The sequence below is a fragment of the Phocoena phocoena genome, chromosome 14, assembly GCF_963924675.1.
Source record: "Phocoena phocoena chromosome 14, mPhoPho1.1, whole genome shotgun sequence".
Classification (NCBI taxonomy): Eukaryota; Metazoa; Chordata; class Mammalia; order Artiodactyla; family Phocoenidae; genus Phocoena; species Phocoena phocoena.
The window spans coordinates 54,701,249-54,719,416 of record NC_089232.1 but is presented as its reverse complement, the minus strand read 5'-3'; the positions used below and the strand labels follow the sequence as shown (position 1 = coordinate 54,719,416).

Genomic DNA, 18,168 nt, shown 5'->3' with positions numbered 1-18,168 from the left:
ACTGAGCTGCATGTTTCACAGGTGTTTTAAAATATACTGAGGGGCTAGGGACTATTAGTGGGAATGGGGCTTCTTTCTGGGGTAATGAAAATATTCTAAAGTTGACTGTGGTGACAGCTGCACAACCCTGTAAATATACATACTAAAAAAAATTGAACTACATGCTTTAAATAGGTGAATTATATGGTATGTAAATTATATCTCAATAAACTGTATGAAGAATAATTTTTAAATTACTTTAAAATATGCACAACTTATATCAAAAAAATACAAAATACAACCCAGTGAAGTCAGAAGACCTCATTACATTTCTGGCTTAGGTGCTTAAAAGCAATATGCTATTAGGTAAGCATTTACTTTTCTAAGCTTCACTTTACCCATTCAACAGATTAGATTTCCTATCCTATCTATCAGACATATGAGGATCACACTGAACTACCTATGCTTAAGTTATTCGTAAACTCTAAAGCATTATATGTATAGAAGTGTTTATAATTTTTTTTAAATGCTTGCATTATCTAATGCAAGACTGAATGTTAAAATTAATTTTACAAGTGTTCGCTACAGGTTAACCTGCACCAATAATTTCTCTCTCTCTCTCCCATCATCCCATCTTCGTCTGTTCTACTTTCATACCCACTTCATTCCCTACACATAGCTCCCTTCTAATTTAAGATTATCCTGACCACTTTTTTTTTTTTTTTTGTGGTACGCGGGCCTCTCACTGTTGTGGCCTCTCTCATTGCGGAGCACAGGCTCTGGACGCGCAGGCTCAGCGGCCATGGCTCACGGGCCCAGCCGCTCTGCGGCATGTGGGATCTTCCCGGACCGGGGCACGAACCCGTGTCCCCTGCATCGGCAGGCGGACTCCCAACCACTGCGCCACCAGGGAAGCCCTATCCTGACCACTTTTCATTGAATTACTAAGTAAGCCAGCTCAGCTGCCATCTTTTAAATATCTGACAAGCAAAGTAAAATATGAGACAAAACTCACTGTGAACTCAAGGTGAACAGAACACGCACAGTATCCAAGAGCAGGGCCTCCCCACTGGGGCCCATCCTCCCATCCTGCCAATCCAACATGGTGAGTGTCCCCTGACACAGGAATAAGAGAGCTGACTGGGAGACATCAGCACAACAAAGGCTCCTGCAGCAGTTCAAAAGCCACTCGGGGATGCTGGTGTGGTCCACTGAACGGAGGAGCAAACTACTAATCTGGAAAAATATGACAGAGCTTATACACAGAAAGCCTCTAAAACTTTCCAGATATCCCAAAATATAAATCCAAAATTCTCTTTCCCCTGAAATCTCCTAGGAAAAACACTGAATCTAAAGGTGAAAAACTCACAAGTGTTAAAATTATTATATCAAGAGGAAAAAAATTGAATCTAAATACATGAACCATTTTGCTGGTTTGAATGTACTGGGAGAGCACAACACATTGCCACCTGCAGGTGGATGAGATTATTAACTAATGCTTTTTTAGAGGTGATTTGAGAAATTAAAATTTTTAACTTTATCCAATGATAATTACTTTGTGTGAGCTCATAAAACAGTATACATCTGTTTTGTATAAAGCCATTTTGCTCTTAGTAAAGAACTAAAATAAGTTCCTAGATAAAACAGTAAGGAACAAAAACACTGCTAGTACTAAATACAAGAACTGTATTATCAACTTACACCTTCCATACAATCAAATTCCCTGAACAATTGATTCTAGTACAATATTTGGGTTATTCTTAATAAAAATAACATTTATCAAAAAGTTATTACTGTATATATCTATACATTAATCTCTAATTTTAATAACACAAATATCTTTTACGATACTGAGAGATGGAACTGAACAAACAACACTAGAAAAAAACAAGGATATACACCCCAAAATGTTGATAATGATTATCTTTGTGAGACAGATTTACAGGTGACTATTATTGTCTTCTTTCTGCTTTATCCAAATTTTTGGAAGTCACTTATTATAAGGGAAAAAGGTTACCAGAAAGATTCTGACTATGCAAAAAACTTTTTTAAATTCACTTCTTTAAAAAAACTTTTTCTAATTAATTAATTTACTTTTGGTTGCACTGGGTCTTCATTGCTGCGTGCAGGCTTTCTCTAGTTGCGATGAGCAGGGGCTACTGTTCGCTGTGGTACGCAGACTTCCCATTACAGTGGCTTCTCTTGTTGCACAGAATGGGCTCTAGACGCATGGGCTTCAGTAGTTGTGGCATGAGGGCTCAGTAATTGTGGCTTGCAGGCTCTGGCGCACAGCTTAGTTGCTCCACAGCATGTGGGATCTTCCCAAACCAGGGATCGAACCCGTGCCCCCTGCATTGGCAGGTGGATTCTTAACCACTGTGCCACCAGGAAGTCCCTAAAAATATTTTTTAAAACATGTGTTGGGACTTCCCTGGTGGTCCAGTGGTTGAGACGTTGCCTTCCAATGCAGGGCGTGTGGGTTTGATCCCTGGTTGGGAGCTGGGATCTGCATGTCTCAAGGCCAAAAAACCAAAAAAACATAGAACAGAAGCAGTATTGTGGCAAATTCAATAAAGACTTTAAAAAATGGTCCACATCTAAAAAATCTTAAAAAGAAAAATGTGTCTGGGCTTCCCTGGTGGCGCAGTGGCTGAGAGTCCGCCTGCCGATGCAGGGGACACGGGTTCGTACCCCGGTCCGGGAAGATCCCACGTGCCGCGGAGCGGCTGGGCCTGTGAGCCATGGCTGCTGAGCCTGCGCGTCTGGAGCCTGTGCTCGGCAACGGGAGAGGCCGCAATAGTGAGAGGCCTGCGTACCGTAAAAAAAAAAAAAAGAAAAACGTGTCTAACTATCAATAAAGTACAATTCTAAAAAGGAGATGGACTTACCAAATCAGGAATCTTTTCAGGTGGATGAAACATAGCCTTAATAAAAAGAATAACAGCTAATCCAGATGTACTCTGAATCGTCTGTAAGAGGTCATCTATTTGGCAAAAAAGTAGAAAGCACGTATTAAATGATGATGGATACTGTGGTAGAGTAGAAAGAGCAGATGTCGTGGGGTCAGACAGTCCTGGGTGCAATTTCTAGCTTGACCACTTCCTAGGTGGATAGGGCTTTATTAAGTTATTTAACTTCCCAGGGATTCAGCTTTCTCTTCTGTAAAATGGGAAAAATATAACTCCTACCTGACACAGTTGTTGTAAGGTTGAAATAAATGAACATAAAGGCTTTTATGCCCAGCACACAAATAATCAATGTAATTCCTTCCTTTCTCCTCTAACATCCACTCTCTCTTCCTCTCCATCTACTCCCTCCCAGCACATCTAGCAGCAATACCTCCTATTCCCTCCCTTCCACTGATGCCTCTGCATCCCAATCCCCATGGTACATTACTTTTTCTTAAAGTGACTTCAGGGCTTGTGTAAAGAGCCCACATCAGTGCTAATTACAAACTTTGCTCTCAGTGGCACTGTGCCCAATGTAACCAAACAATCCTGGCTTACTATCTTCTTTTTGTTCTCTATGAGCCTCTGGTTTGTGAGAAAGTAAACAAAATAATACAGTGAATTATTCACTTTGGGGTAAGAATTATGAATACCTACTATAAGCTATCTTCCAAAAATCTATTCTGCGCTTTATCCCTGTTAACGAACTGTGACTCTGGGAGATCCACGTGCCCAGCCAAAGACACGATACCTGTTTCCTCAATCTTCCTTGCAACTAAAGGTACCATATGAGGATTCAGGCCGATAGGATGTAAGCAGAAATCTTTTGGCTATTTTTGTTCTTCCAGATTAGAGGTAAAGATGCAACTGGTCTTCCTTCCTGCCCTGAACACAGACAGGGGGTCTGGAGACAGAGCAGTCATATAGTAACCACAAAACAACAAACATATGGATGAAAGCCAACATGCTGAAGACGGCAAAGCAGAAAAGCAGAAATGTTTGGGTCCCAGACTGCCTACAGTAGTTCTGGATCACCTGCCTCTGAATTTATCCTTATGTGGGGAGGCACATTTAATTAAATCCCTGAAGTGCAGCTTTCTGTTACTTACAGCTAAGCACTTTACTGATACACGAAGCTTTAAAATCCTAGGGAAGAACAGCATTGATTAGGGGCCATCAACTTTGCAGAAATGAGGTTGCCTCACATTAAATTCATGTCTTCTCTGCATTTCACTGAAGTCTTTTTTTTTAGATTTATAAATTCCTCTTTTAAAATGTAAATACCCTCTGCAAACATGTCTGTAAATTATGCCTTAATAAAAGGAACTTTATTTTCCTTTCAATACTTATCTGAGATCCTAGGCAAAGGAAGGAAGGCAGGAAGGAAGGAATGAAGAGAGGGGGAGACAGAGAGAGAGAGAAAGGAAAGAAGGCAGGAAGGAAGGAAGGAAGGAAGGAAGGCAGGCAGGAAGGAAGGCAGGCAGGAAGGAAGGCAGGCAGGAAGGAAGGAAGGAAAAGAGAGGAAAGAAAAGAAATACTAATGAGACAATATAGTTAGGACTCTCACTAGTTACCAGGGTTAAGAACATATAAACAATGAGATACTATTTTTTTCCCATCAGCCTAGCAAAATCAGAGTCAGTTACTGTTTTTTTATAAGCAAGAGCTCTGAACAGATCCTATTAATGTTTTTTTAATTAAGTTAATATTCATACATACATTACCATATAGAATAGGAGGTAAAGGGTGAAAAGGTAATACAGCTTTTTATGTAGATACTTATATGTTTAGTATAACATTTTTGCTAATCTTATTGTAATATAAAACACAGATACAGAAAACATCCAAAGCAAATGTATAGCTTAATGAATTATTAGAAGGTTAACACCCTTGTACCCACCATCCAAGGCAAGAAATAGAGCTTGGCCACCCAGCCCAGAGGGCTCATCCACATGCCTCACCCCAATCACAAGCTCCTCTCTCACCCTGAGTAAGCATTATCCTGACTTTCACAGTAATGACTGCCTTATTATTTTTAAATAGTTTCATTAATCAAATGTGCATCCCTAGACACTATAGTCTCGCCCATTTAAAATTTTTTTGATATGTCCTTTAATCTACAGGTGCCCCTTCCGTCCTTTTTATTATAATTTCTGTTGAATAACTCTGTCCTTTTAACCTGCAGAGTTTCCCATGATCTGGATGTTTACTCCTAGTGTGGTTCAACACTTTCTTCTGTCCTCTGTAATTCCTGCAAAATGGCAGGTGACCTAGACACGGGGTCAGTCTCAAGTTCAGTTCCTCTGGGAAGACTACAAGTGGTAAAAGCAAGACTCAAAAGTAAGAGGCACATGTTGTCTGGTTGTCTGTTTCTGTAATGTTAGCAGTTGTTGATGCCTAATGCCTACCTCAAGTCACTGGGGGTAACAAAATGGTGATATTCTAATTCTAGCATTTCATTTTAACTCCTTAGTTGAAACACTTATATAAGACACTTCCTCTCCTTGATAAGCCTGTAGATTGCCTCACATTTGTCTGTTTACAAAGTAAACCTTACATCCAGGGGAACAAAGAGCAACCACCACCAGCAGAAGACTTTGCAGAACCCTCTAATTTTGTGCATTGTGAAGTTTTTCAATGCATGTATGAAAATGTAGAAAGATGTAAAAGAAATAAATTAGGAGAGACTACTTGGTGCTTACTGCCACTCCTACTGTATTTTTACACTTTTTGGCAGCATTAAATATTTTTACTAAATAGACAAAAAAAAAAAAAAAAAAAGGCACTTCCTCTCATTACCTACTTGGTTTCGTGGTGGTACAGTACATATGGATAGAAGCAACATGAGATATAAGGAGGAATAATGACCAGCCCCACAATGACCACCGTCATTATCTGAAGGTACACCTGCTGCTAAGGAGAAATGCATGGGTTACACTAATCTTTCCAGATCGTACCTCCAAATTTGGAAATTTCTCAAGAACTTTCTTTTGCTTTTTAAAGTCTGTAGCTTTTCAACCCTAAGACTGTTGGGTTTTCTTCTTTGTATACAATACACACATGCACACACACATACACACATTTAGAAAAGTCCTTCAATGTTATCCCTTGTTGAACTGTAATCCAGAACCTTTCGCCACTTTGAGGGGCTGGGGGAGAGGAAGTTCTATATTTCAGTTAAGTATCAAATATTTCATACCATTAGTAGCAAAGTGATTGACACTCAATTGTAATCATCATTTGTATGTCTTATACTTACCATCGCTTAAAAACTTGGTAAAGATACTCAGCAATCCACACATACTTTGCCATGTAGGAGAACTCTTCAAATGAAGTCTCTGGAAACCTTGTACTTTCTGTACTAACATCACTGAAACTCTAATGCCTACCAACAAGTCATTCATCAACTGAGTTTGAACAATATGATTTCCAGCCAATTTTCTACAACAAAGAAAAGAAATTATTACAAAAGAAAAGTCAAATTAAAATGTCACCTTTTCTATCTCTCTCCAAAATAATCCCTCAATCAAAGGGCCAAAATCAATTTTAGATTATAATCAACATTTATGCCTCTCTCTTCCATTCCCATAAATATTCCAGTTATGCAGACATTTATTGCAAACTTCCAACACTCTTAACTTACCTCAAAATTTTCCCATTTTCTCAGCTAATGACTAACCTCACTTCTTCTTTTTAGAGTAAAAATAACGAACCAGGAATAAATGGTACAGTCACTGTGGAAAACAGTATGGAGTTTCCCAAGCAAACTAAAAATAGAATTACCATATGATCCAGCAATCCCACTCCTGGGCATTTATCCAGACAAAACTATAATTCAAAATGATACATGCACCCATATGTTCATTGCAGCACTACTCACAATAGCCAAGACATGAAAACATCCTAAATGTCCACCGACAGATGAATGGATAAAGAACATGTGGTACATATATATATAATGGACTACTACTCAGCCATAAAAAAAGAACAAAATGCCATTTGCAGCAACATGGATGCAACTAGAGATTATCATACTAAGTGAAGGAAGTCAGAAAGAGAAAGACAAATACATATGCTATCACTTACATGTAGAATCTAAAATATGACACGAATGAACGTATCCATGAAACAGAAACAGAATCACGGACATAGAGAAAAGATTGGTGGTTGCCAAGCGGGGACGGGGAGTGGAGGAGGGATGGATTGGGAGTTTGGCATTAGCAGATACAAACTGGTATACATAGAAGGGATAAACAACAGGTCCTACTGTATAGCACAGGGAACTATATTCGATATCCTATGATAAACCATAATAAAAAAGAATATGAAAAAGAATGTGTATATATATATGTATAACTGAGTCACCTTGCTGTGCAGCAGTAATTAACACAACGTTGTAAATCAACTATTCTTCAATTAAAAAGAAAAAAGAATAAATGACATAATTTCTAAATCTGAACACTCCCTAACCTTGTAACTTCCTTGATCCGGCTTCCAAGATGCCAGGCGCCCTTAGGTTTTTCTCCTACTTCACTGTTGTTGAGTCTTCTCAGACACCTTGGCTAGTTCATCTTCTTCTCCCTTATGTCTTTATGTGAGCTCACCGCAACCCAGTCTTTACTTCTTCTGTCCACCTAATTCATTCCCTTGATGCTGAGCTCATCTAGCTCATAAGCTTAAAATTATAGTCTATATGCTGACAACTCCCCAATTTTCATCTCCAGCCCAGACTTCTTTTTCCAATTCCAGGCTTGTGTGTGCAACTTCCTACTCAACATCTTCACCTGGATGTCTGACAGACATCTCAAACTACGTGAACTTATCCACAACTCCACACCAGCTCCACCTGCTAGAATCTCTATCCTACAAAAACTTGGCAGTCATCCTTGACTCTTCTCTCACTTGTCCCATCTGTAAGAAAATCCTGTTGGTTCTACATGTATCTAGAATCTAGAAAATCCTGTTGGTTCTACATGTATCTAGAATCAGACCACCTCCACTGCTACTCCTGGCCTGAGCCACTCTCATCTCTCCCTTGCATTACTATTACTGCAATAGCCTCCTAACTGGTCTCCCAGCTTCTATCCTTGCTCTTCTCAGTCTATTCTCAACATAGCAGAACACAAGAGCAATGATAATATTAAAACAAAAGTCAGGGAAGACAGTTTGGGGGCTCGCTCCTCAAAAAGTTAAACATAGAATTACTATATGATCCAGCAATTCTACTCCTAAGTATATACCCAAAGGAACTGACAGTAGAGACTCAAGCAGATACTGGTATACCAATGTTTATAGCAGCATTATTCACACTAGCCAAAAGGCAGAAACAACCCAAATGTCCATCAACAGATGAATGGATAAACAGAATGTGGCCTATATATAAAATGGAATATTCTGCCATTAAAAGGAGTGAAATTGACACATGCTACAACATAGATTAACCCTTAAAACATTATAAGTAAAATAAGCCAGACACAAAAGGACAAACATTGTATTCCACTTATTTGAGTTTATCTAGAATATGCAAATTCAAAGAGACATAAAGTAGAATAGATGTTACCAGGGGTTGTGGGTAAAACAACAATATATAAAAGGACAGTGATTTTTCTTTTGGATGCATTGAATTTGAGGCACCCTGTAAAACAACAAGGAGACAACCGCTACATGAGTCTACCACTCAAGGAAAAGATCTAACTTGGAGTGATGCCTGGGAATCCTAAGTATAGAGATGGTAGCTGACACCAAAGAAGTGGATGATATAAAGCAGTCAGAACAAACAGAATGAAAAGGACAGAACTCATATTTAAGAGATGAGCAGAGGAAGAAGAGCCTAGAAGGAAACAGAGAAGGAGCTCCTGGTAAGGTAAAAGGAGACTTGGGTTAATGATGGCACAAAGATATTACTTCTACTCTCCCCCAGAACCTCCCTAAACCAACAACCAAGGGATTTAAAATGTAAAAAGACATAAATACACTAGGGCAACAAAAGACAATAATACTAAAATTTTAGGAGCAGATGGATAAGTGATAACTTAGCAGAATCAAGAAAGGTGAATCCTAAGTCAGAGAACAAGCCCAGAGCAACCCGATTTGCAGCCCCCAAAGACTAAGAAATTGTTGGCACCAGTTGCTCCTTGATGTGGAGCTAAATGTAGGTATGAAAACAGGAAGAGTGGCTACGCTCTGAGAATGACAACTGTGGATCCTACCTCCAAGCTAGTAAACAACTGTTTTACCTCCAGAGAAGGTAAAAAGTAAGTGTCTGGACAGGAAGACAACACACACACCTAAAGCAATGATACCATATTGCAAACAGGAGAATTAGGAAAATATATGCACAATAAATGCTAAATGCCAAGATCTCAGCTTTCTTCCCTCACTCAGCAACCAGAATATTAAGCCAATGGTTTGAAAGATTCTTCCATGGCAAATCTACTACCCATGCAAAAAGGCCTAAAGATACTGGCATCAAGCGTTCCCCCAAAGAAACAGCCCAGCTAGACTAGCCTACAATAAAGCCTGCAATCAACCCCAACCATACATACAGAGATCCAAGTCAACTCTCAGTGCCCCAATCTTAAATAAGTGCTCAGCCAAGGATCACCAGACTTCCAAGGAAAGCTTCTAGCAACAAATACAGTGACCAAAACCAGCAAACAGAAAAAAAGCAGGTTGGAAGAAATAGAGACCCATGTAAAGAAAAGAAAACTTAAAAAAAAAACCTTATTATTAATATCCTCAGAGAGATAACAGAGCATATTTCATCCACAAAATAAAAACAGGATGCTATGGAAAAGGAACACTCCAGTAGAGGAAAAAGCTCTTCCCTTTCTCATTTATTCTCATAATAATTTATTTGATATTTTAAAATTAAATATTAAACCTCAAGAAAATAAATTTAAATAATTACATCTAATATTAATGGAGAGGGATGGAAAGGAGCACATTCTGGACCCTTCTTAAAAATTTCCTTTGTGGGGACTTCCCTGGCAGTCCAGTGGTTAAGACTGTGCTTCCACTGCAGGGGGCATGGGTTCAATCCCTGGTTGGGGAACTAAGATCCCGTAAGGTGCATGGCGCAGCCAAATAAAAAAAAGCAAGCAATACAATTTCCTTTGTACAAACACAATGCACAACTGCAAATGTACACACACACATAAACAACCATGGAAACATGTTAACACTTGCCTGTTTTCTTCTGAGATTTCAATTAAACTCTTCTGTAGATAATGAAGCACTGAAACAAAAAGAATATAATGAAAAATCAGAAATTTAAAACTGTGAACTTTGACTTCAGCACAAGAAAATATTTTAAATCACTGCCACCCAAAATGATATCACAGAAGTAGAAATTTAAAAGGAAGGCACACCATGTACGTTAGTCATCTGCAGTACTCCACCCGTTGCCAAGAAACTTAAAAGAACCAGTTCCAAAATGACTTACACAAGCAGTCACCTCTCAGAATAAAATAAAATAATAGGACTTACCATTTTCAAGAAGATTATTAACACTTGATCTACCTGTGGGGGGGAAATTAACACTGGTAAGCAGTTTCAGAACCAAAATTAACATCATTTAAAACACTGATGTAACGACAGGTGTTAGCCAGAAAAAGTACTAGAAAAGAGCTGGCTTACCCAAGTCAAAGTTCTCCATACAGGAAGATATATTGTCAATAACTTTCCTATAAGAGTATAGATCAGTAGTAGTATTCAATTCTTCCTGAAGACGAGAAGTAAAACTCTGTGTAGCCTCAGTTAGAAAAAATTCAGGTAGGTCATTTAGTGAGCTAGAAAAAGAACCAAATATTAAAAATCTGACAACCTTAGAGTATGTACAAGGATATGTAGGGAGGGAGGGGAATATTATAAATGAAATATTGAATGACACCTTCAAAATACAGCCAGGAAATTATAACATTACACCACGAGAAGACAGATCAGGAACTCCCTCTCATCTGGTCTCCCTGCTTCCATATTAATTCCCTCCCATTCTGCAGACTATCCTCAACAGAGCAGCCAGAGTGATATTACTAAAATAACATGTTACTCCTCTGCGTAAAACCATCCAACAATGTTCTTCTCAGTCAAAGCAGTAGCCAAAGAGATTACATTGACTTATGAGACCCTACACGATCTGGGCCCACCATTATCTCTCTGCCTCATCTTGATCCTTGTTCACTTCACTCTAGCTACACAGCCTTCCTCCATTCCAACAACATGCCAAAGTCTTTGTACTTGTTATTTCCTCTACCTGGAACTCTCTTCCCTCAAATATACCCAATAATCATTTCCTGACCCCTTTCAGGTCAATCTCAAACATCACCCTATCAATGACACTAAGCAAAGATGTATGAAGTCACTACTATATTTTAAACTGTAACCCTCACCCCATCCTTGGTACTCCCTTTCCCAATTCTCTGCTTTATTTTTTTTTCTCCATAGCACTCATGCCCTCTAATTCCTATATATTTTGCTTATTTATCTATCTTCTGTCTTCCTCTTAGAAGTAACCTCTGTTCTGGACTGTTCTATTCACTGTTTCCCCAATGCCTAGAAGAATACTTGACACATAGTAGATAATCAATAAAAATTTACTGAATGGATAAATTAAATTTAATGCCAATTTACCACAGTTAATCTAAATTAACATTTTTTTAAAAATTTGACTCAACAGTTCTAAAGCTTTTCTGGAAGGAAAAAAAAATTTGAAAATAGAATATTCTGAAAAACAAGAGTCACTACAGAGATGACTTGTTCTAGTATATAATTAAACCATAGTATCAAACTATAGTGAATAAAAGTGTGATGTTGGTGGGTAAACAAATAGACCCAAGTCTAAAATCAAACCTTTGCTTATACAAGACCATAGAACATAATAATATGGCATTTCAAATATGTGGTGAATAATGGACTATTCAACAGTTTGGGGATAAGTGGCTCCCCATACAGAAAAGAAAACTAAGTTGGATCTCTATCTCACACTACACTCAAAACTTAATACCAGATAGATTTAAAAGTTAAACAAACAAAAAGGGTATTTTCAGATAACTAATTTTATATAATCTTGTATTAGAGAAAGCATATACAAGCTGAAACTCAGAAATCTATACAAAGGAAAATATTTGCAGGTTTGAGTATGAAAATTTTTTTTAATTTTTATAAAGCAAACATCAGGAAGAAAGTTTAAAGACAAGTAACAAAATAAAGGAATATATTTGGCACGTAATCTGTATAGATCTCTTATAAATAAAGACATTCTACAGTTGGCTGCCTTCCTGCAGGCATTCTCCACACCCTTCTTTGCTGGCAAAGCTCACCTTCCACTAAAGGGCTAAAGGTGTGACACCTTTGCTTCCTAACCATTTTTTACAACGAGGGAGAGAGAAAGTATATGACCCAATCTTGACAATGAATATCGACAGGACCTTCAATGAAAAGTCTACTGGGACCTTCCACAAAATGTTTTTTCTCTCCAATAAAAAGAAATGCGGAGGAGGAAATTTCCTTTTTTTTTTTCTTTTTGCCAATTGCAGTAAAGTCTATATAAGGTGCTTGAAACTCTGAGGGAAGATAGGGCCAAAACAATGAGAAAAAGATGGAAAACATCAGGATATTCAATGACATTTGTTGACTACTTCACCGAAACCCTATAACTGGCCAGTATTTGATCATTTGCTTTATGACACAATAAATACACTTGCTTAAAGAAAAAAAAAAAGATATTCTAACAAGAAAACATACTAAGATATGTAATCACCAAAAAAAAGTAAAATAGTCAAAATCCACACGTTAAAAATTATTGACTCTTGGGGACTTCCCTGGTGGCTCAGTGGTTAAGAATCTGCCTGCCAATGCAGGGGACATGGGTTCAAGCCCTGGTCTGGGAAGATCCCACATGCCACAGAGCAACTAAGCCCATGTGCCACAACTACTGAGCCTGCGCTCTAGAGCCCATGTGCCACAACTACTGAGCCCGCATATCACAACTACTGAAGCCTGCGTGCCTAGAGTCCATGCTCCACAAGAGAAGCCACCACAATGAGAAGCCCACACACTGCAACGAAGAGTAGCTCTCACTTGCCACAACTAGAGAAAGCCCGCGGGCAGCAACGAAGACCCAATGCAGCCAAAAATAAATAAATAAATAAATTTAAAACAAATAAAAAATATTCACTCTCACTAGTAACCTGGCAAATGCAAATTATAACATAACACCATTTTTTACCTACCAAATTTTAAAAGATTTAAAGATTGATTTTATTCAGTGTTGGAAAGATATGAAGAAAAAGGCACTCTTATTCACTTGTTAGAAGGAGTATAACATGGTATCATGTTGAGGATTACGATTTAGCAATATCTATCAAAAATTTTGATAGGCGTAAGTTTGGTCAAGAAATTCCTCTTCTAGGAATTCATTTCAGAGAAATACATGTATAAAATTATATACATAATTAAGAATATCACTGTAGCATTGCTGGAATAATGAAAATCTGAAAACAAACTATCAATGGAGAAGTGATTAAATAATATGTAATACGGCACATATAAATTTCGGTACATCCATATTATGGAATATCTAGCTGTTAGAAAGAATGAGGACTTTCGGTGGAAATGTAAAACGGTGCGGCCATATGGAAAATTGTTCGGAAGTTCCTCAGAAAATTAAAAATAAAATTACCATATGATCCAGCAATCCCACTTGCGGGGGATTGCTATATACCCTAAAGAACTGAAAGCAGGATCTCAAAGAGATATTTGCACAACCATGTCCATTATTCACAATAGCCAAAAAGAGGAAGCAACCCAAATGTCTATCAATAGACTAATGGATGAACAAAATGTGCTATATACATACAATAGAGTATTAATCAGCCTTAAAAAGGAAGGAAATCCTATCACATGCTACAACATGGATGAATCTTGAGGACATAAGTCAGTCACAGAAAGATAAATACAAATGTTTTACTTATACAAGGTATCTAAAGTAATCAAAACCATAGAGAAAGAAAGCAGAATGGTGGTTGCCAAGGGCTAGGGGGAGGAGGAAATACGGAGTAGTTGTTTAATGGGTACTGAGTTTCAGTTTTGTAAGATGGAGAAGTTCTAGAGATCCATAGCACAACAATGTGAATACACTTAACACTACTGAACTGTACACTCAAAAATAGTTAAGATGGTAAATTTTATGTTATGTGGGGTTTTTTTAACCACAATTTTAAAAAAAAAGGACTATACTGACCTGAAAATATCTCTAAGACATTCCTTAGTGAAAAACAACCTACAGAGAAGTATGTAGAGTATAACCCCATTTACATAAAAAATAAAAACTAAAGTATAACACACACACACACTAAACCCAAAGGAAAGGTCTAGAAACACCAAAATGTCAAGTGATAACCTTTACTAAGAAAAGATAAGCCAGAAATAGTGAAAAGGCAGGCTCACTTTTTATTTTGTGTACTTCTATATTGCTTAAACTTTCTACACTAAGCATATATTCCTGTATTACCTGTGTAATATAGGTAATATGGTAATATATTCCTAATGTATGCTTAGGAATATATGCTTTAAACATCTGTTTAGACCAAGAAGAGATGGGACACAGAAAAAACAGCAGGATGACAGATTTAAACTTAACCAATAATTGCATTACATGCAAATGGACTGAACCAGGAGTGTGTAAAATACAGCCTACAGCCTATTTTTTTAACGTCTGTGACCTAAGAAGCTTTTTTACATTTTTAAAGAGTTATGATAAATAAATAAGTAAATAAACAAAACAAAGAAGAAATTGTATGAATGAAATTGCTAAGTGATACATTTCAGTTCAGTTTTACCAAACCATAGAGGGAACCTTAAACACTGGTTACTTTTAGTCAAACTAAACATTTACAACGTCTAACTCTTCTTTTTTTCCTTACCTTGCCAAGACTTTCTTCAAGGGATTCTTTAGATTCAAAGAAAGATAAATGCCTGCTAAAATATCCAAACAACTTCGAATAGTGGGATCACACTTGCCATTTTTATTTGCCTTCTCCAGTAAGGGCACAATCTATAATCCAAAGAATTCAAAGCCATAGTAATGTTTTTCTAATATCAAGAATAGTAAAGTAACATAGATTCAAATACTTTTTTAAGTCTCACCTTTAATGTGTAATATTTTCCACTCTACACTGTTAAGGGTACTAATTTAAACACTATTTAATTTAATTTAAAACTATTTCAGTATTTATTAAATATTTAAACCATGCCCCCAACTCCCACTTTACCCTCCAGACCCACCTTCAATGAGTAGACTTGTTAATGGCTTAAGGTACAGGAATTCTGTAGCACTACTGAAAACCAATAATACATTTAATTGCTTCCCCCCAAAATATTATGCAACTTCAAATGATAAATCCTAATAATGAAATGCTCATAAGGACAGCCTTTACATTTTAAGTTAACTTTTTAACGTGCCTGCTAAAAATTTTTGAAGATTAAGATTAACAGAATTTTTTTTTTTAACTTATCTCCACAAAAAAGGTATGTACAGAGAGGGCAGACAGCAAGAAGCAAGAACTACAATCCTACAGTCTGTGGAACAAAAACCACATTCATAGAAAGATAGACAAGATGAAAAGGCAGAGGGCTATGTACCAGATGAAATAACAAGATAAAACCCCAGAAAAACAACTAAAGAAGTGGAGATAGGCAACCTTCCAGAAAAAGAACTCGGAATAATGACAGTGAAGAAGATCCAGGACCTCGGAAAAAGAATGGAGGCAAAGATCGAGAAGATACAAGAAATGTTTAACAAAGACCTAAAAGACTTAAAGAACAAACAAACAGAGATGAACAATACAATAAATGAAATGAAGAATACACTAGAAGGAATCAATAGCAGAATAACTGAGGCAAAAGAACGGATAAGTGACCTGGAAGACAGAATGGTGGAATTCACTGCTGCACAACAGAATAAAGAAAAAAGAATGAAAAGAAATGAAGACAGCCTAAGAGACCTCTGGGATAACATTAAACGCAACAACATTCACATTACAGGGGTCCCAGAAGGAGAAGAGAGAAAGGACCAGAGAAAGTATGTGAAGAGATTATAGTCAAAAACTTCCCTAACATGGGAAAGGAAATAGCCACCCAAGTCCAGGAAGTGCAGAGTCCAATACAGGATAAACCCAAGGAGAAACACACCGAGACACATAGTAATCAAATTGGCAAAAATTAAAGACAAAGAAAAATTATTGAAAGCAGCAAGCGAAAAACGACAAAAAACATACAAGGGAAACTCCCATAAGGTTAACAGCTGATTTCTCAGCAGAAACTCTACAAGCCAGAAGGAAGTGGCATGATATACTTAAAGTGATGAAAGGGAAGAACGTGCAACCAAGATTACTCTATCCTGCAAAGATCTAATTCAGATTTGATGGAGAAATCAAAAGCTTTACAGAAAAGCAAAAGCTAAGAGAATTCAGCACCACCAAACCAGCTCTACAACAAATGCTAAAGGAACTTCTCTAGGTGGGAAACACAAGAGAAGAAAAGGACCTACAAAAACAAACCCAGGGCTTCCCTGGTGGTGCAGTGGTTGAGAATCTGCCTGCCAATGCAGGGGACGCGGGTTCGAGCCCTGGTCTGGGAGGATCCCACATGCCGCGGAGCAACTGGGCCCGTGAGCCACAATTACTGAGCCTGCGCGTCTGGAGCCTGTGCTCCGCAACAAGAGAGGCCGCAATAGTGAGAGGCCCGCACACCACAATGAAGAGTGGCCCCCGCTCGCCGCAACTAGAGAAAGCCCTCGCACAGAAATGAAGACCCAACACAGCCATAAATTAATTAATTAATTAAAGAAAAAGTTCAAAACAATTAAGAAAATGATCATAGGAACATACATATCTATAATTACCTTAAATGTGAATGGATTAAATGCTCCAACCAAAAGACACAGGCTTGCTGAATGGATACAAAAACAAGACCCATATATATGCTGTCTACAAGAGATGCACTTCAGACCTAGGGACACATACAGACTGAAAGTGAGGGGATGGAAAGAGATAGTCCATGCAAATGGAAATCAAAAGAAAGCTGGAGTAGCAATACTCATATCAGATAAAATAGACTTTAAAATAAAGAATGCTACAAGAGACAAGGAAGGGCACTACATAATGATCAAGGGATCAATCCAAGAAGAAGATATCACAATTATAAATATATATGCACCCAACACAGGAGCACCTCAATACATAAGGCAACTGCTAACAGCTATAAAAGAGGAAATCGACAGTGACACAATAATAGTGGGGGACTTTAACACCTCACTTACACCAATGGACAGATCATCCAAACAGAAAATTAATAAGGAAACACAAGCTTTAAATGACACAATAGACCAGATAGATTTAATTGATATTTATAGGACATTCCTAGGTTTAGGACAAACCTAGGGAGACAAAAGACCTGTATGCAGAAAACTATGACACTGATGAAAGAAATTAAAGATGATACCAACAGATGGAGAGATATACCATGTTCTTGGATTGGAAGAATCAATATTGTGAAAATGACTATACTACCCAAAGCAATCTACAGATTCAATGCAATCCCTATCAAATTACCAATGGCATTTTTTACGGAACTAGAACAAAAAAATCTTAAAATTTGTATGGAGACACAAAAGACCCCGAATAGCCAAAGCGGTATTAAGGGGAAAAAAACGGAGCTGGAGGAATCAGACTCCCTGACTTCAGACTATACTACAAAGCTACAGTAATCAAGACAGTATGGTACTGGCGCAAAAACAGAAACACAGATCAATGGAACAAGATAGAAAGCCCAGAGATAAACCCACAAACCTATGGTCAACTAATCTATGACAAAGGAGGCAAGGATATACAATGGAGAAAAGACAGTCTCTTCAATAAGCGGTGCTGGGAAAACTGGACAGCTACATGTAAAAGAATGAAATCAGGATACTCCCTAACACCATACACAAAAATAAACTCAAAATGGATTATAGACCTAAATGTAAGACCAGACACTATAAAACTCTCAGAGGAAAACATCGGCAGAACACTCTTTGACATAAATCACAGCAAGATCTTTTTTGATACACCTCCTAGAGTAATGGAAATAAAACCAAAAATAAACAAATGGGACCTAATGAAACTTCAAAGCTTTTGCACAGCAAAGGAAACCATAAATAAGACTAAAAGACGGGGCTTCCCTGGTGGCGCAGTGGTTGAGA

The 18,168-nt window shown here is 37.7% G+C and overlaps 1 protein-coding gene across 1 annotated transcript in view; it reads right to left on the bottom strand.

The window, feature by feature from the left end:
• THADA (THADA armadillo repeat containing) overlaps nucleotides 1–18,168 on the bottom strand; it is a 311,584-nt gene that overhangs the window by 291,556 nt on the left and 1,860 nt on the right. The window contains 7 exon segments of the mRNA XM_065890727.1: nucleotides 995–1,215; nucleotides 2,868–2,962; nucleotides 6,187–6,368; nucleotides 10,116–10,164; nucleotides 10,416–10,448; nucleotides 10,566–10,717; nucleotides 14,852–14,982. Coding sequence (XP_065746799.1) covers nucleotides 995–1,215; nucleotides 2,868–2,962; nucleotides 6,187–6,368; nucleotides 10,116–10,164; nucleotides 10,416–10,448; nucleotides 10,566–10,717; nucleotides 14,852–14,982 — 863 coding nt within the window.